Source organism: Haemaphysalis longicornis, unplaced genomic scaffold (assembly GCF_048455015.1).
Source record: "Haemaphysalis longicornis isolate Haplotype H1 unplaced genomic scaffold, Haemaphysalis longicornis Haplotype H1 scaffold_10, whole genome shotgun sequence".
Taxonomy (NCBI): domain Eukaryota; kingdom Metazoa; phylum Arthropoda; class Arachnida; order Ixodida; family Ixodidae; genus Haemaphysalis; species Haemaphysalis longicornis.
In genome coordinates, this window is record NW_027526204.1 from 68,511,307 (window position 1) to 68,531,549 (window position 20,243).

Below are 20,243 nucleotides of genomic sequence, written 5' to 3' on the forward strand. Positions count from 1 at the left end.
CGCAGCACCGGCAGCAAAAGTTCAAGTCACTACTGCACAAAGCACGCGGAGCGGTCTCCGCATGCGACGGCGCCGTCGTCGTCGCGTGCGGGGACTTCAACGCACGACACAAAGAGCTCGGCCACGCCGATACTTCGGTCAAGGGCCGGGACCTGCTGGAGGACGCCGCGGTAGCGGACTACGTTCTCCTCACGGACCCATCGCACCCCACGCGCATCGGCACGTCCACAGTCAGAGACACTACCCCGGACCTGGCGTTCCTGCACTTGCCCGACGACCGGACGGCGAGCTGGAGAAACACGGGAGTGAACCTGGGGAGCGATCATTACATAATCGAAGTCGTCGTCCCGCTCCGACCCAACGGCAGAGGCGGTGACGACACCGGAGACGGGAGCATCAAGCACCGACTCACAAACTGGCACGAGTTTCGTACCGAGGATTTGGGCGAGATCAAAGACATCGAAGAGTGGTCGAGAAGCATAGTCGCGGCCGCGGAGAAGGCGACGACCGTCACGGAAACGTCCGAGGAGACCGCGCGCATGGACCCCCGGCTCGCGCACATGCTGGAGGCACGACGCTCGCTACAACAACGATGGAAGCGGCAACGGTGCCCTTCGCAAGAGAATCGCAACGCTCGGCCGAGAAATCGAAAAGTACAGTCGCCAGCTATGCGCGCAGCAGTGGTTCGAGCTGTGCAGCGAGGCCGACGGCCAGCTCCACCGGGGCGGCACGTGGAAACTCCTCCGCCACCTGATGGACGAAAGCCAGAGTAAAGAGTACCAACGACACCGGCTCGCGCAGATCATGTACGCGGCGACGAAGGAGCTCGGGGAGCGGGAGGTTCACAAGCGTCTCAACGAGCGCTACCTTCCCGAGACCGCGAGAGAACGGCACGGAGAATATGCCGGCCCGCCCAACCCCTCGCTCGACAGAGACATCGAGGAGTGGGAAGTCCGGCGCGCGACCCAGGCCCTGAACTGTCGGTCGGCGGCGGGCCCGGACCGAGTCACGAACAAGGCGCTGCGCAACCTGAGCGACGCGGCCGTAACCTCACTCACGAAGTACTTTAACGAGCGCTGGCGAGCCGGCAGCCTCCCGCGACAGTGGAAGACGGCCAAGACGATACTCATTCCCAAGCCCAACAAGCCGCCGGGCATAGAGAGCCTGCGCCCCATCTCCCTCACGTCGTGCGTGGGGAAGGTGCTGGAGCACGTTCTTAACGACCGGTGGCAGCGGTACCTGGAGACGAACGACCTGTACCCCGACTCGATGCTGGGATTCCGCTCGCGTCTGGGGACGCAGGACGCGATGCTACTGCTGCAGCGCGAGGTGCTGGCCCCGCCAACGAGGCCGACCTCGGACAACCGCGCCATCCTGGGCCTGGACCTGCAGAGCGCCTTCGACAAGGTGAAGCACTCGGCGATCCTGGCCCAAGTGTCCCGGCTCGGCCTGGGACAGCGTTCCTACAACTACATCAGGACTTTCCTAACCGGCCGCACGGCCCGACTGGAGGTGGGCCAAACGCAACTAGAAGAGCGAGAGCTGGGCAGCGTCGGCACGCCGCAGGGCTCGGTGATCTCGCCGCTGTTGTTCAACTTGGTCATGATCGGCGTGGCCCGTCGCCTGGACGAGCTGCCCGACGTAAAGTATACGATCTACGCCGACGACATCACGCTGTGGGTGTCGGGCGGCAGCGACGGCCACATCGAGTCGGCGCTGCAAGAGGCGGTGGACGGCATCGAGGAGAGTCTGCGCGGCACGGGTCTCCGGTGCGCCCCGGAAAAGTCGCAGCTGCTGATCGTGCCCCCGTCGGGCCAGTATCACAAGAAGGCGTCGGCCGAAGCGGAGCGCAGCATCGTGGTGCGAGCGAGCGACGGCACGGCCATACCCAAGGCGACGAGCATACGCGTTCTCGGCATGCACGTGGACGCGAGCCGCCGCTACAACAACACCACCGTGGAACGGCTGATCACGAAGATGGGCATCGCCACGCGCCTCGTCAAGCGACTGGCGACGCGAGCGCGCGGCATGAGAGAAGCGAGCCTGCTGCGGTTGCTGCAGGCGTTCGTCGTGAGCCAGGTGGCTTACGTGGGAGCGTTTCACGAATGGAGGACCCAGGCACGAGCCAAGATCGACGCGGCGATCCGCAAGTCATACCGGGCGGCCCTGGGCCTACTCAACGGCACGAGCAACGTGGCCCTCGCATCTCTGGGAGTGCACAACACGCTCGCGGAGATCAGCGAGGCGCAGAGAGTGGCGCAGCTGGAACGCCTGGGGTCGACCCGGACGGGCCGGAGACTGCTGCAACGCGTAGGACTGGGCTGCCCCTTCGAGGAGGAGGACGAGCTGATCCCGCTACGAGACGACATAGCCAACAGCGTGGTGGTGCCCCCGCTCCCGAAGAACGTCGCGCCGGGACGGAACTCGGAACGGAGAATGGCGCGGGCGTGCGCGCTCGCCAAGGAGTACAACGAGAGAGGCGATGCGGTGTTCGTGGACGCCTCCAAACATCGGGACCGAGACGACGCCTACGCGGTGGTGGCGGTGCGAGCCGCCACGGGAGAACTACTGAGCGCCGGCAGCGTGCGCGCCAAGTCCGCCAGACAGGCGGAGGAGGCGGCGATCGCGCTGGCCCTGCTCCACCCGGGGACGAAGACGGTGTTCAGCGACTCCAAGTCCGCGATAGCCAACTTCGCCAGGGGCACGGTGTGCAAGACGACGATGCGCGTCCTTTCCGGCATCGGAGAGGGAGCGCGCAGGAACACCAGCACGACCATCCGGTGGTTTCCGGCTCACATGGGCCGGGAGCTCCGCAACGGCCACCGAAACGTCAACGAGGTAGCCGACGCCGCGGCCCGTGATCTCGCCACGTGCCGAGCCGCGCCAGCGACGGACGCCGACGTCGACGAGGAATCGAGCGAAGAAGAAGACTACGACGCGGAACCCCTGACCTCGTACGGCGCGACGCTGCGCTGGTACAGGGAAGAGAGGCGGGCCTACCCTCCGCCCCATCCGGGGCTCGCGAGGAGGGAGGCCGTGCTTCTGCGCCAACTACAGACTCGGACGGTGCTGACGCCGGCGCTCGCGCGCCACGTGTGCCCGGACCTGTATGAAGACTGTGTGTGCAGTGTTTGTGCGCGAGTGACCGCGGACCTGACCCACCTGATGTGGGGTTGTGAAAGACACGACGCGAGTGACGGGAGGCCGACCCTCCCTCCGGACGTTATGGACTCGATCGGCTCTTCGGAGCGCGAACACCAGCTAAGGGCTATCCAGCGGCTCGAGGCTGCACTGGGCAAGCAACGGCGAAAGGAGAACCCGCACTCCTCTCGGCCTCCTCCTGCGGGAGCGAGGGCTAGGGGAGACAGCGGCGGCACTCCAAGTAGCCCGCGCCGACCAGACGCAGGCCTCGGGGTCGGCCCGACGCCGCAGTGAGCGGCGAAGACTACGGGACGGTGAAGCCCTGCGAGCAGTAGTATTAACTCTATGCCTGCGAGGCCTGACCCGTCCCCGACTGCAGGAGATCCAATAAAGTCCTTTCTCTCTCTCTGCAACTGATTGCGTCGCCTCCGTGGGCGACGGCAGAGACGAAGGCGAAGTGAGATCGTCTAACACTGGGTTTGAGCTTCCTTTTGTTTTATAAAAAAGGAGTTTCCAGCCATGCGCTTAAGCAATACAACTCAACCAACCACCATTCATAGATTATGCATGATTTAACCTCAGCAAAGAATATCTCTTTGAAGTAAGACGCGTGTGGTTAAATGCCTTTCACGTGTCCCGGGTTTCACTCTTTGTAGAGCCACGTGTGTGAATTCATGTCACGTCGCATGGGTAATCGTTGTGGGTGTCGTTGACAGCTTCCCTTTCTACCCACCTTCACAGGATAGATTGGCGCGCATTTTTTTTGCGCAAGTGAACGCACAGCATGGTATACCAACTTGTCAAAACCTACACCCTGTTGGGGCCTCTGTGCAGCGAAAGAGGCCTGTTAGGCATGTTACCATACATTTCAACAAACACTATACATGTACAATGTGCGCCCCATATTAGAATAACACTTCGTGTGCCAGGGACCCCTCAACACAATCAGGTATAATAGTGCTAATAGTGCTAACACGTATATGAGAGTGACCAGTACGCTTAGTGACAGGAAGTTTTAAATTAGCCATAAAACCAGCCGACATTCGTTCGAGATTACGCTGGCCTATGCTGCAAGACCGGCGAAAATTCCTAACACTGGGCCTGCCTTATAGCATAACCACTAACAGAACAGGCGTCGCATTTTATTTCGAGCTTCGCGATCCAATATGGCAATGGTATATCTGTGTTCATCGTCTCCTGCAGGGCCGGGCTTACCTCATTCCGCGCCTTGTGCGACCTGCTGCCAAGAAAGGCCACCCCCCTCTGCCCCCCGCGCCCGTCAAACTCATTTTTACTGCGAAGCTGTCTATTGCTACGATCTGTTCTAGTACACCATAGGGATGCAGACAACACCGCGCGAGTGTAGCGCCAGTTTGGGGCGGCTAATAAACACCCCGGAATTGTAAAACTAACCGCCACACCTTCAGCGTTGGTAAACAAATCACAAAAAGCCATAAGGGCTCCATATCTTGATATAACACGGCTTATATTGCCCCTGAAGGGGTATCTTCCCAGCAATAAATTTGTGCTTAGACGTGAAGACGACTTTGTAGCCGGATTTTCAACATTCTGCGTCGTACACAGAAGCACGTCTGCCTACGGAGAGAGAGTGATTACAGAAAACGGCTATAACTCCTTCTCATCTGGTTTATGCAGAAATCAATTGTACGACAACTATTCGCCAAGACAGTTCTACCATTGCGGGAAATTTTATTTCGTTCAAAAATCATACTTCACAGTGAAGGTGTAAGTTGTTCAATGCCCGTCGGCTGCCAATACATAAGCTTCTGCGGGAGGACAACGGAAAGCCCATGTGTGTCCAGTGGAATAAAACTCCAGTCTATTTCAAGTTTCATTAATGTAGTTAACAAAGAAGTATATGCTCAATCGCAAGCGGCAAACAAACATGTATCGTTTGTGCCCTCCTTGGAATGCGCTCCGACAAAAGCATACGGTCGCCCACGTTGAGGGTCGGCACCACAGCTTCGTCGGTCAGCCTTCTTCACAGAGAGGAAGGACACACTCTCCACGTCAGAATTGTCAAAGCGCGCAATGGCGTGGAAAAAATACGTATTTTGCCACAAAATATCTCCATGAAGAAGTGATGTAACATGTCAGGTTTGCTGTTCAGACTAACTTACAGTGTATCTGAGGCTAATGCCATTGCTTTATGTTGAAAAAATTGGGGCAATGTCGAGCTCAATTTGTAGGTCAGTGTGTATCAGCACGAGTGCTACCTTCGGAAGCCAATGCTATAGGTTTGCAAATGCGTTCTCTTTATATACAGTGGGCTCTATTATCTATCTAAAATCACTAAGGACCCACCAGAACGCTATGATTCCTTACTTTTGTAGGAAAAATATTCGCAGTAATAGCCGAGTATTTTATTTATTATCTGTCTTGCGAGATAGTCTTCCACCACGTCTGTCCGGGCGCCGTGATTGCAGGCTTATGAGCGGCATCCTGAGAAGTAAACAACTAAGCTGTTTATCCGGCATTAATCAGAAAGGAATACAGTGCGAATTAGACTATTAGACATTTAACAGTGCTTTCTCAGAGCAGAAGCGCGAAGCCAGTGTTCATAAAATATCGGAACTCCGAAACAATCACTAGTGTTTCCGCACACTGCGGACCTCAGTCTTTTCGGCACCGCTAACGCAAGCCTGTCTACAGGCGCTGGCGGTGCGAAAGCGGTTGGCGCCCACGAGGCACAGATTCCCCGTGTCGTGCACCGACGATACTTCGCGGCAGACAGTGGTATGGTGGCTCGCGGTCTTCGACGTGTTTGCCGTGCTGTCCGCGAAGTACGGGAATCGTAACTGCTCTACGCCGCACACGTCTCCACGGTGCAGTCGGCAGGGCGGGTGATTTCCGGAGTTCCCTCCACTGCGCATTCGAAGCTGTGCTCTGGCGTGAGTGGAGCCGCCGTGGGTGCAGCGACGCGCACACTCCCTGAAGCTCGTGGAGGCGGAGCTGCCAATGACCGGACACAGTCCTGCCGGGAAGTTCCAACGGCGGCAGCGATTGCGGCGGAAGTGCCACCAGGTCTCAGCCACGTCTTCCCTGGAAGCACACAATGGCCAAAAACAAGTGTTTTTGTAACTTTTGGAGATGACATGGCTCTAATTTAAGCTGCGGTGACCGAAATGTTACGCTCAATGGCGTATCAATTCCTGTGAAAATTTAGGGGCAAAGCCCCGTGCTGGGGCTTTTGGCATCTCCTGTCGTCCTAACCATACTCGTAATCGTCGTTTCACGTAGTCATTGTACTAAAACACCGGGATACTCGTTTACGCCTCGCACTAAAACGTAACACGTACTAAAAAGCACCGGTGCTCTCGTTTATGCCTTGCGATAGAGAGCTTTCTGCTTCATAGACAAGAGGCCTTTACAGCAAAGCTGTATAACTCTACCCCCCAACGGTTTCATCTCCGTTGGCAAAAACTCCAAGGCGCCAAGAATTCACCTACACACTGCATGCTTCGCACCTCCCCACGTTTCACTTTAGTGGAGATGGCCCGGGAGTTTTCTTAGGTGTTGTGTTGGAGGACTAAATCACATTCATTCCTCAAATCAAACTGAAGCACAAATGTCTACAAACAATGAATATTACCAAGATCCTCTCACACCAATCCCATGGCTCCGACAAACAACTCCTGCTGTGCTTTATTGTTTTTAGGTAGGGTCCCGGATGGATTACGAAAGTGTTGTTTAGTGGTCAACCATGGAGGGTCCTCAGAGAGACCTGCTCGCCGCGACAGCGCTGCATGCAGAAACGCTAGCGGGCCGTTGGTAATCGGTGGAAATCTTCAATTACTTTCATAAACGAGCAGCCTGTGTTTGGGACCCCCCATTTTAGAATAGGGGAAATGGTCGTTTCCCCCATGCTAAAACTCCAATGTGACCTTAACCAAGTACAGCGTTGGTGTGAACACTGGCAAATGGAACTTAATCCTAACAAATGTAAACTTATGTCGTTTCAGCGTCGCCATAACCCGATGACCACTTCCTACATAATTTCTAACACTAATGTTCAACTTGTGCAATCATACAAATACCTTGGCCTAACTTTGCGCAGTGACCTAACTTGGACTGAGCATATCCGGACTATCATCGCGGCTGCTAATCGTACTCTCGGCTTCCTAAAACGTCATCTGCGCAACGCACCTCGCCATGTAAAATTACTAGCCTATCAATCCCTCGTAAGAAGCAAGCTCGAATACGCGTCGTCAATTTGGAACCCACACCACGCGTACCTCATCACTGCACTCGAATCACTTCAAAACCGGGCTACTAGATTCATTCATTCCTCATATGCCTATCACATTAGCGTGTCATCTTTAAAAGTAGAAATTGGCCTGTCCCCTCTGTCTTCCCGCCGCCGCATTGCTACCCTTTGCTTGTTTCATAAACTTTTTCACAGTCCACTTGCAATCGAACCTTACATCTCCCCCCCATTTCGCAGATCACATCGCATTGGCCATATCTTTCAAGTTACCCGTCAACGTTCCCGCACCGTTACTTTTGCTGCCTCATTTTTTCTTCGTGCAGCAAAAGACTGGAATGACCTCCCCCACCATATTGCAGCAATCACCTGTCCATCTACATTTATGCATAGCGTCACAAGTCATTTTTCAAACTAATTCATGGCTTTTTGTACGTTTTTGTGTAACCCCACCCCTTATGTAATGTCCCTCCGGGGACCTTTAAGGTAATAAAATGAAATGAAATGAAATGAAACTGACGTGTCCACGCGAGCACGGCTGACGCGAGCACGGCCGAAACCAGGAGCACAGCCGCACGGAAGTTCGACGCGGGCCGAACGCCGACCGGCCCGCGTCGTAACCAGGTGAGTACTTCCGAAGTTCCCTGTTTGCTACAATCCTATTTTGTTGTCTTGAAAAGGCACAGTTGCAGCAAATAAGGGTTTCTAAAACGCAAATATAAACGGTTGCCCTCGTAAAAACGACCAGCTGTAAAAAATTTCCAAGTTTGAAGCGCATTCCTTGGCTTTTACACGTCGCTTTCGCGCTCATACTGGAACACGCTGGCTCACCTCGAGCATTCCGTAAACACAGCACTCTCGAGGCACTGCTTGGAAGGTTCGCTCTTGTCGAGGCAGTGCTGCCGACAGCTCTGCGCCGTCGAAAACCTGTTGGGGCTGCGATTGCAGACGCCCACGATGGCCGATCGGGTGGACACACACGCATTTGCATCCCGACTGTAGTAATAGTGCGCCTCCCGGCTGGAGCAGTAGGCGAATACGGGTGTCCCGCACGCGGCCTTGACATGTGAGTGTGACTGCGGAAGAAAAAAATGGAGAGTGGCGAACCACCCGGGTACGTACGTATGACATGTCTATTTATTTCATCTTGCATTTCGCTGTTGTCGTTTATTAGCAGCTGGCTGTTAACAGTGTTTGAAAGATAGGTCGATAGAGAAGCTGATGTCTAGCTCCGACTCTAAGCGCTCCGCACAGACCAGCTTCCCAGGGAATAGGGCAACGCCAACAATGTTTATTTCGAAGCGGTGTAAAAAAAACAGTACTGTAAATCCTGTCTCGTGCTAGTGTATGCCATTCCTGGTCTTTTATTATGATAGAAAAAATTGCGGACACGCTAAATCTGCTGCGGACAAGCATCAAAAGTCAACCGAGCGCGAAGAAACAGCAGGGAGAGCGAGCCCGAGTGAAGCAGACGACAAATGCGAGAATCTGTAAGCCGACGTCAGGGAGATGCGCCTCGCAGTGCCACCTATGGTCGCGCTCACCTCCAATAGCCGTCAGATAAATGTGGCAGATCGTTTCATTCCACCGATCCTGTCGGGTGCGCATGGGTGCCTGTTTTCTGCTTCCTGGTGCCTTCTGATTCGCTTGGTGCCAGAAAGGTTTAACGTAAGTCGCCTCTGTTATAAATAAACTGTGCTGGTCAATACAAATTCTCGTTATGATAGTATGCTAACTTACATCCATGGCAAGTATCTTTAGTGCATTTAGTAGATCTACATTTCGTATATCCTGAGCGAACCTCGAAAAATGGTCTTGTAATTTCGTTTTCCATGAAGAGCAACCCTTCAGTTTAGAATACCCTGTGTTTGTATCGTTTCTTTGGCGCTGTTCGGGATCAGAAGAGGGGTGGGTTCGGTTTCATTTACGCTTAGAAAGTATTGCTGGCCTTGTCAATACTACGGCGAGGAAGATAAAACTGTGAAGGTTGTCGATATGATATTGCTAAGATTACTTTATGACCTGCCTTACTCTTGCATTGTTGCGGGTTGTGAGCGCGTTAGAGTCGCCGTTCACGAGCGCGCAGTGCTCTCGTGGAAAGTGAACATATTTTTCTGTCTAATTTTTAAAGTAATCATTTAGTTTTGTACTGTCCCAGAAAACGCTGTGGGAGATTCCCTAAAGAACGTTGGACCTACAAGAAAATTTGTTAGGGGGCGTACACGTGCCCTTGAGGTGCCGCCGAGTGCCATTGTTTTGCGGCTTTTTCTAAATAGGTCCGTAAATGCTTGGCGTATTTAACCCTTTCTAGTATAGGTTGTTTCAGGTGGACAAACCTGTATTTTGTTTCAAGTAGTCGCCACATGTGGAGCGCAAAAAGCAATCCTGAAATCATGACAGTTACACACCGGAAAGAGCGGATTAGGGTATGAAAATACGATAACAAAGGGCAATGCTTACACCTGTCCGCAAAGCCGGTGGCGTGGAACCGTGGACAGCGTCGGATGGCTGAGTGACTCCTGCTGCATCCTGAGGTACGGCCAAGTAATCGGGTATATCCTCTACAGCTCTGGGAGGAGGCAAGTCGCCGTCGCCGTCGTCATTGCCGTCCTCATCCCTGGGATCGTCACGCTCCTTCGACCCGTCTAGCGCGTCCACGTCCCCGCTCTTGTGCGCCGTGTACCGTTCCTCAATGTCGCTCGTTTCGCCAAGGCGGTCGTCTTTCGTCGGTGGAGGCAAGGCTGACCGACCTGGGTACTCGTCGGGTCCTCCAGAGACGTCGGAGCCAGCAGGACCAATGGCGGCCACTGCTGCTGTCCTGTCATCGCTGGTTGGGTTGATGCGGGGAAAAGATCAAAGCAAATGATACTTAATCACCAATAGCGGGTAAAACACGACTTAAGTGAAACTTCTTGCGCGATAATATGGCCGCTCTTCAATAAATGTTAGACTCAAGGTTTGAGGTGGGACACTGGGACCCGTGGTTGTTGGCTGCACATTCAGGGAGAGGTTTCAAAGAGCCGCTATTAAATATTGTTACGAGACATCTGATACGCCCGCTGTAAAGGCTACGCGAGATGAGCTGTGAGTCGGGATCATCACCAAGGATGGATGGTGAAGAAGACGCTCACGGAGACGCACGTGTAGTTCGGTCCTTTCCTTGGGTGGCGCTCTCTTATATATTGCCTTCTGTAACCGGCCACTCGAAAATACCGGTCTACCTCGTATCAGTATGAAGGAGAGCCATGCGCACCTCCGGAAGGTATTTTACAGAGGGCGGTTGCTTAAGATGTAGGATATTAGCCGAGGAAAACCTAGCCATACGAATAGTAAAGCACTACATACCACTCATATATACCATTCTTAGAGGATACCTCGACGGGCTTTCTTGCCGGCCCGAGCAGAAGAATCGATTAGTGGACGCACGTGTGCTACGACGCTCAGTAAACAGAATGAACTGGCTGCATTCCCAGGCGGGTCATCTGGCAGGGTTCATCTGGCAGGGCTCAGGGTTCTGCCAAGTCATCTGGCAGGGTTCTTTGCGCGACGTTCTGCGAACTGCTTTGAACACCCTTCAACACACGAGCTGCCTGTTGCTGTACCTACGCGCCGTCGGGCAAGAGCGACGCCGCGCTGCGCCACTTGTGGAGGCGAAAGCGCCATTGCAACGACTCCGCGTAGCGTCGGCTACGGGGTTAACCAATCCTATGTGCATGCTCTCGAGCGAGGTTGACTGCCCTCGCCCTTTGGAGCAAGTGGCAAGAGAGCCATGCCCAAACAATTCTTGCGCAGACGAAGCATGGCCATGGATAAACTAGGCAATTTTAACGCTAAAACGGCGGTGGAGCGTCTCCACCGACGCGGAAGGCATTCAACCACTGCGTAAGCTTTGGTGTAGCGAGCGTTGCGATTCCGAGCGATTGTGTCTGACTTATCTGACTTTCTACAGCCGACAACATCGCAGAAGCGCGCTATGCCGATTTCTGAGATATCAAGAAAGCCCGACCTAGGATAACGTCGGATAGCCTGCATGTTGCTTCGAACCGAAACCGAAACTGATCTGAAGTTCAAACTTGGACATCGTCCAATCCCACCGCACCTCGAATAAGCGTCACTGCTATTAGTTGTTGCGGCCGCGGCAGAGTGCGCATGGTACGTTTTTCTTTTTTAAGGATTTTTAAAGTAATAACTTCTTCAACGACTAGTTAAACAATGAAAAGCGTGCTCATTTGAGCCAGTCTATCTAATGCAAACAAAAACAGGTGTTGTACAAATTGACTTCACTGTCTCTTGAAATTAGGGCCCTCCATAGCACCTTGGCTCGAACGATCTCAACTCCCTCAAGCGTCTCTGGTTGACAGGTGTGTTCTCCGAGTTGAAATGTTCATGACGAATGTTCAGGATGCAGCAAGGTACTAAACCAACCAATCATCTGAACATGCTTTTTGACAGCCATCACCCCGTTTATCGTACAAAACGGGCTGTGAACCAACCTGTCCCATTATCTTCTGGTCTAAGTTAAATTTACTGCTTCTTTAGGCTTTCCCCGTTTCGCAAAGACTTCCCTGCAGTGTGACGAGCCCTTTTTAAGCAGGTCCGGAACAGTTACCCTTTACTGCAATAATACCAGGTGTAAAAAGGGACAGGAGCTAGTTAGTTCTGTTTAACTGGAATATTGTGCGGTGGTCATCGTCAGCGTGAAATGACCGGACCATTGCAAAATATCTCTTCAACAAAAAAAAATCAACATGAAAACAATAGCTACTTGAGCCATCATATCACTCCTGAAAATAACTGCAGAGGGAAAAAAGAAGGCTTGACATGTTCAGCTATTGCTCATGCCTTGTATATAGTGTAGAATGCGAAATGTAGACTCTACATGAACGAAGTCGCGTGTGCTTATTTGTGAAAGACAATTATTCGAGTCGACTCCATAGGGTAGAAAGGCTCTATTGCCTTACGTGGAGAAGTAAAAAAGGGATCATTTGCCTCAATGGTTCTGCACCAACTGGTACATCACCGTGCAAAGAGCGAAGACGTTTCCGAAACATCGGTATCGGCATTTTTTACATTTACCGTTGTGCGAGGGCGCTTGGGATCTCGATGAAATATATACCAAGCTGTTCACGGCACAAAAACGCGAACAGTTCCCACTCGATTATTTGCGTGCACGTGTGATGAACGGAGCTGCTTTGAAAGGGGGCTTGCCTTGCTAGTGGCCCATCAGTGCACGCGAAAAACTGAAGTAAAGCGTGACTGCAGCGCTACCAGTTCGCGCGACCGCTGCCATGGCCACCTTAGGGGGGGAGCACAGAAATTAAGTTGGTTCTGTAAACCTTGGTCCTCAGTCCCCTCTTCCGTGTTTATTGGCCTTTGTGCTCTGAAGCACAGCAGCAATAAGGTTCAGATCCATTTGCTCTGCGTCTGGCGGAACACGCCCTCCTTCGCAAAAAGAAGCCTTAAGCGTTTGCCGATGACGACGAAGGGCGCAACACGACAGGGCTCCGCTATTCTGTTAGTATCTTTACGCCACAACCTCCCCGCCAATTTCTTTCCAAAAATCCTGACCCATCAAAAAATGGGGAGCGGCGAAGCATGCAGTGTATGAGTGTATTCTCGGAGCCTTGGCGTATTTGCCCGTGGAGATGAAACCGTTGGGGGGTAGAGGTATACAGGTTTGGTGTAAAAGCCTCGTGTCTGTGAAGCACGAAGCGTTCTAGAGCAAGGCGTTGGAAAACAAGTGTCCCGGTGTTTTAATACCATAACTTCAGGAGTCTACGACAGGAGACCCCGGCAGCCCGAGCCCCTCAGGGGCTTATCCCCTCAAAGCCGCCGCGCGAACGTGCAATTTACACTGTACGATCAAGCGAATCGCAACTCTACGCCTGCGGCTTGTAGCAGGCCGCCTAAAATTGCACAACGGTTTAACGCAAACAATTTGGACGAAGTAGACAGAATTAGATATTTCATCAATGCCACGAGACTGTTATCGTCTGCCTTCATTGTGAATGCACGTTAAGAAGCCGATGGCTTTTAAAAACTACAGTGCGGAAATACTGTTGTAACTCGCATGCACTCCCCTACATAAACTCCCCCTACACACCCGGGGCTATGGAGCTTCAGTCTTACAGCCTTCCTTGCTACTCCTGCCTGTAACGCATGTATCCTTGTCTGTACTGCTCAACCCGGTGCCCGCCTGTGGGCGGTCCAAGTCATTGGTCGCCAAGTATGGCAATGCCCCCACATCCTATTCCCTTCTGTAAACCAAGGGGCGAGTGCGTTGGGATCTCGATCTGGGACGTGCAAGAAGACATCGCTCCTCGGGCGGCCAAAGTGACACGGAACCTCCCTGTTTCGGTCACCACCCCTTCATTGAATCACTCCTTGGGGCAAAAAAAGATGTTTCTCTCTTTGTATTACGTACTTACGTTGCAAATGTTTGAAGGCTATGGCTGGCATGTTCTCAGCGAGGCGTGTAGCACAAAATGAAGAAGTGAACTGGTAACAAAATATTACACACCCACTATCTGCGTAGAAGACAGCGCCGTAGACGTCTGTGGTCAAAGCGGCCACGAGCAGCGCAAACACGGCGGTGAAGCAGAGCGCGAGCAGCACCCAGCGGGGCGGCCTCTTGACGAATCTCTTCCACCTGGGCGGCTTTGCATCGTCGTCACGAGGTGGCCTCTCGTGGCCAATGCGGTGCAGAGCCGCCGCCGAGCCAGTTTTCTTGCTTGGGCCTGACAAGTCGCTCGTGCTGTCCCGGCCCTGGTAGTGTTCGAAGTAGTGGTGGATCTCCTCGGGCATCCAGTACGGGGCAATGCTGCTCACCGCCGTAGCACTGCTGCTGGTGCTGCGTGATTCACGGTGGTGGCCAAGGGACGACTTGAAGGACGTATTCTCGTCTCCTCAGTAAACGGTTTTGTCACGCAACTGTTCCCGTGAGTCCTATTTTACAGGTTGGGTTCATGCACCGGCTTCAGGAAGTCAAAAAGACGCAAGGACGTGACATGTGTGAAACAGTTACACGGTTTGCCGCAGAATGTGTGAAAGTTATGTTGTTATATCATATTCATCACTGCTTTTGGTTCCGTGGTTGATTTCTGAAACTAAAGATGGCATCGCGCCGTAGACTAAAGCTAGTAATGGTTGTTAACATTAACAGAGCATTCATTTATTGAGCAAGTTACGCTAACTTATTTCGTATGTTTCCCTTGGTATGTCCTTCACAACCCTACCGAGCTTGGAATTCGTGCGAAATTATCGACATAAGACAGGCGCCTCTACGGCGGGTGCCCGCGATTCCTTCGACGGCCTGTGCATCAGGGAGTTGTGACATGGTTTAACGATATATTCAACTAGGCGGTGGCGCTGATGTAGCTGGGCCGGTTTCAGTTGATTTGTAGAAATTTATAGGCACAAAATCAAGTTATTTCTGAAATGTTGAATCTTGCTGAGATGTCGCCTATAAAGGAGTGTATAATTACACTCCACTTTGGTACACTATTGTTTCTAAAAGTTTTTTACAAGGGTTAAAAGGTTACTTTTATTTCTGAACGGTGTTATGGCTATGTTTCTTGAATTTTACACGGTTTGTGCAAGCACAGTGTCACTGGTGAACGATTTCTAAGACTCGGAAATTTTAGAAGCTATTTCGAAGCTTTTCAGATATATATTACCCGTGCCTAAAAGAAGGTATTTAGGGGAAGTATTTAAAAGCAGAGGATTAATATTTAAAAGGAAAGTTAAAGAAAGTATTGTTGCGGATAAGCTGAAGCATTTCGTTTTTGAGCGAGCTATCGTCTGTTCCGTTTTCCGCTATAGCTGTTTTCAGTTCTTATACAGGTTTGAAATCGAATGCGGCAGTCTATGCAACACTTAGGTTCCCGGTGAACAGCATCGGAGAGACGAAATTAGAATTTACTCATGGGAACCTCTGCGCTGAAATCCAACTTAAACATGTGGAACAGCGCCTCGATACTTGTGGAGGTGACCCTGAAAGAAGTTATGGATGAAATTCCTGACATATGGAAAAGAGACCATGTTTATAATTTACAAGGAGCACAAATCGAAGACAAGCATTTTAGCGTAACTGTCTAAAAGAAGAATGCAGGGATATTTGCGACAAATTATTTGTAAGAAAGGTCACCCTTTTGTTCGATGAAAGTAGATCATTGTTAAAAATACTGCATGTTCCCTGTTGCTGTAAAATTCAGGCAATTGAGGTTGTCAACAAATTTAATTAGACCGACTAAGCACGGGGCTTGTTATTGCCCTCAAGCAGTTGTTACGGGGCTTTACGCCGTACCTGTCGTCGGTATCGTCGTCGCGTGACGACGATGAAGGTCCACTCTTCTCCGCAGGTGGCTGGTCGCTTGCCAACCCGAGTGCAGCCCGGGGCTCCGTGTTGTACACCTGGGAGGATTCAAAACCAGGTGCAAGCATTGGTGGCTGAGGCTCCTGGTCCAACTGGAACCGCAGCGTCTTTGCCGAGGGTTCCTTGAAGAAGCCGAAAGAAGCAGACGGTGGCTTGAGGATGCCAGATGGAAGTACGCGTCCGCTCTCTCCGGTTGGTGCCGGCGGCCTCAGCTCCGGCGGGCTCGTGGGGACATACCACACTGGAGGGGGAACGGGTGGCGGATACGCAAAATGCGGCATGGCACACGGTGGGCTCGGCGGTTAGTACGTTGGCTGATATCGTCGAATTGCCCAGGTGCGATCGCGTAGGTGTGGTGCATGGATGCGTCTTCTTCTTCGTCTCCGCAATACGAGGTTGTATTTGTAGTTCGGATATTTTGTCCCCGCGACACTTTCGGGGATGCTAAAAAGCTTAAAGATGTTTTTGTCACACTCCGCATTTAGGCAGACATAAAAGGCATCCATGCACTCACCTTTACATAAAAAAAGCGTAAAATTGAGCAAAGAGGACATTTTAAAATAACATATAATCAGAAGTTCTGACAATTTTTTAGCTTCATTGGAGTTCTAACCCAGGCCGTTCTCGCCTATATTTGCGGTTGTACATTGGGGCTAGTGAGGTTTTCGTAAGGCGAAAGCCTTCAGCTCCGCATTCTGCGAAAAATGTCGTCATTATCCTCGTGGTTCCGGTTCTACTTCTTGTTCCTGTATGATTAACAAAATGTCTGCCGATGTAAAAACTAATTAAAAAATTTGCGCCAATCCACCCTGTGAATGTGGTTGGAAAGGAAAGCTGTAAACGGCACTCACAACTATTACCCATGCGATGTCCTTTACTCAGTCACGTCGCTCTAAAAATCATAAAACCAGAGAGAAGTGAAATGCACTTAACCACACCATTTATTGCTTCAAAGAGATATTCTTGGTAAGGTTAAATCAATGATGATGCATGAAAGGTTGTTGGTTGAGTTGTAAAGTGTAACACATGAGTGGAAACTTTTCTTACTACCATGGCAAGATGTGTCGCCGGGGGCAATTTCCTCAAAACAATTCAAAAGTCATCAACATGCCTCTAACCCCAAGAACAAGTTTCAGTCAATGCCATCATTAAAGGTTCGATCAAGACTACTTAAAAACATGTTCCACAAAATTGGCGCAACAAAGGCTCCGACACGAATGCCATGACGTTGTAGTAATGTTTTCATGTAAAAGAAATAAAAGTGGAGGTATGATAAAACTTGAGCAGTACCATGAAGTTTGGAACTGACATCCCAATAGAATTCTGAAAATGCACCGCCCCATTCTTATCAATGCTAAACTGGACAAAAGCAAACAAATTCATGTGGTATGGAATAGTGCAGGTCTGTCACGCCGACACAAAAGCCAAACCCGACAGAGTGGTTATCTTGAAACACCTGTAAGCCATCCAAACTGTGTCATTGCCGTGCAGAGATTTCAAATGTTTCTTTCACGAAACCATCTTTTACGAACTGTACATAGCCCCAAATCACGTCCGAGATGTATCAGTCTTTGCCGGAACTGAGGAAGAAGGTATGTGGCAAAAACACTCACACAAATACGTCGATTGTAGTGTCGATGTTGTTTACGAAATACCGCTATCTAGCGGCAGGTACTACGTTGACCAAACGCGCCGTTGCGTCAACTAGAACCACAGGGAACATGAATTGTCGATTGGAGAAGTTAAGGGAACATATTTATTTACCCACTGTACTGCGTGCAATTGTGACGTTCGGTTTATTGAAATCATAACACTGAACAAAAGCAACAACTTGGAGGCGAGGGGGTACAGGGTTCGTACAGGATTCAGGAAGAAGAATTCAAGGATATTTTAGGCCTTTTCAATGGTGCAGGGGAGCACGTGTACTTACGTTCCACTACTGTTTTCAAAAGCTAAACGTTTGCTTCTTTGCATATCAAACAACGACCCCAAGAAAAGTCTCTTTCAAACAGCTTCACCCTTTCGAAGAAGACAAGCTCACCTCTACCAACAGTAATACTGCCGCGAACAATACATTGGATTTCTTTGTGTTCTTGCTTTTACTGCCCGGCTGTGCCGGGCTGTGTAGTCTGTTTCCCAATTGAAGCGCATGTTCCATTCTTTCTTTCACTGCCGCACAGGTTATCTCTTTTAATAGGGAGAATCTTTCGCTCTAACGTCACTAGTCGATCCTAGTCTTCTTTTACCTATAGTGTTTTCGAAGTAATTCGACGGTTCGAGAAACTCCCGTGCCTAACGATAAATTCCCGCAGAGCAGACGCCGCGACATCTGATTCTCCGACCCCCGCCTGCGCACGTCACTTTGATGACTGCTGCTTCGCTGCCTGTGTATTCTTTGAGTTGTTATGGGAGCACAAGTTCGCTCCAATAAACTTGTTTCTGCTTCAAGCCAGCTGCGCCATTTTTGGCTGCGTGACGACACTAAGGGAGCTTTACAGAAACCATGCCATCTTGAACTTTCTCGAGCTCTGAAAATGCTTTTAATACACTGTCGGGAATAACGAAAAACATAATACTCAATACCTTTCTCATTCCCCAAATTTTTGTGTTAATATGGGGGGTGGGGGGGGAATTGGCGACCCCACTGGCTTTGCCTACCACCACAACCCGTCAAAATATTTCAGTGAAGTTTAGGGGCTAGATGCCCTGTGGTATCACTTCTCTGTTACGCTTATCTGTGCTCATTCCTATTTCACCCTGGAGTGTCAGCACCATTCGTTTTCAAAACGTAGTGGGGCATAGCTCTGGCCGGGAACTGCAACGGGAAGATACGAAAGATGAATAACTGGGTGAGGCAGTGCAGAAAGCAGCATGGAAAATTAAAAGGGTACCTACGCTAATCCCTGCCTCTCCGATGCAGCGATTTCGTTCCGTACGAGCCATTGTATACTGAAGCAGCCTGTGCTTCCAAGCTCGCTTTCAATTGTAAAGCTGCATAAGCCAGCAGTATTGGACGTCCAAGCAGGCTTTAGTATGCAAAAAGCATGTTTTGGATGTTTAGTGTGCAGGCCACACTGATAAAAGCCACGAAAACCCGGTCAAGTAATCGGGTCTCCTCTTTGTTGCCAAAGGAAATCAAGGGTTTTCAAGAAGGAAAAAATTCCCGGCTTTCAAGGCCCTTCAAAACTCAGTTTTCAATTTCAAGGGTTTTCAAGGTTTTCAAGGACCTCTACGAACCCTTCGCGGTAAGCTGATGCAGAATATATCAGAGAGTAAGTAAATGTGTGTGATACCTCGATTGCCCTATACAGTAGAAGAATGGGCTTTCTCGAAAACGTGCTGTGAACATCTTTGTCATTATCATCCCCTCAGTATGTTTTGATACCTTTCTTTCTCGCTCTCTCAATTTCTATGGGAATATAAGCGCATGTGTAGTGCAAAAAAGTAGTTGGAAGTTAGTGCCTATCCCGTCTACACCGTGCGTGTTCTTTCATGAACAGACTGCGCCAAGATGAGTCGCAACGAATTTCGCCCTTGCAACCCTGCACTTAAGCCTGCATAAAAGCTTTGAAGGAATAACCCGGCCGCTTCATGTCAACAACAATTCTATATGCACATCGTAATTTACATTCCTTTCTTCGCCATAGCTTCGTCGTTGGAAGGCGCGAATTACGTCAGCAAAATGACCAAACGACGCCACAGATTCCCGTTTATCATGGTTCGGCGTGGATGGTGTGCATCGGCCCTAATCACGTACCATCGCGTTCAGATGTTACCCCGCAAGCACTACCCTGCAACTTAATATTTCGAGTTAATAGCCACTTTTATCTGACCGTTTTTTCAGGCTCCACTAAGCGGCGATAGCAAGCGGGAGCGCCATTGCGCATGCCTGTCGCGCTTGGCCGTTAACAGCATTGGCTCCGGCTGCGCTGAGCGGGCCACCGAAATCGGAGCGGACCATCGAAAACGGTCAGCTAAAACTCTCTAACAGTTTTCTGCATTTGTGAAGCGCACACATTTGGCCATTCCAAAGTATCGGTTGTTGAAGAATTCCTTAAGGGGGTATGCGCCACCAAGAAAGGAACACAACGGCAACTTTTGTTCCACGCTGGCAGCGTGGGGCGATAACAACGCGGTAGCGCTATCGCATCTCCTGTAGAGATCCGGGTACAAATTCCATCGATCACGCGCGTGTTTTTTTTTTATTTACTCTTTACAATCGCAGACATTTTCTTCATCATACAAGAAGCAGAACCGGAACTACGACGATAACGACGATGTTTTTTGCAGAATGCGGGACTGAACGCTTTCGCATTAGGAAAGCCTCAGTAGTTCCAATGCACAGGCACAGTATCTCCGCAAATAGAGGCGCGAACAGACTGGGTTAAAGCCCCAAAGATGCTAAAAAATTGTCAAAACTTCTGATTATATATTATTCCAAAATGTCCCGTTTTGATCATTTTATGCTTTTTTTTGTAAAGGTGAGTGGATTGATGTCTTATA

The 20,243-nt window shown here is 50.7% G+C and overlaps 1 protein-coding gene across 1 annotated transcript; it reads right to left on the reverse strand.

The window, feature by feature from the left end:
* Positions 1–4,849: 4,849 nt before the first annotated feature.
* On the reverse strand, positions 4,850–9,112 carry LOC144159887 (uncharacterized). Its single transcript, XM_077691544.1, has 3 exons — positions 9,107–9,112; positions 8,198–8,442; positions 4,850–6,204 (listed from the first exon to the last, which is right to left on the reverse strand). The coding sequence occupies exons 1-3, from the start codon at positions 9,110–9,112 to the stop codon at positions 5,751–5,753; spliced, it is 705 nt and encodes a 234-aa protein (XP_077547670.1). The 3' UTR covers positions 4,850–5,750.
* Between the last annotated feature and the right edge of the window lie 11,131 nt (positions 9,113–20,243).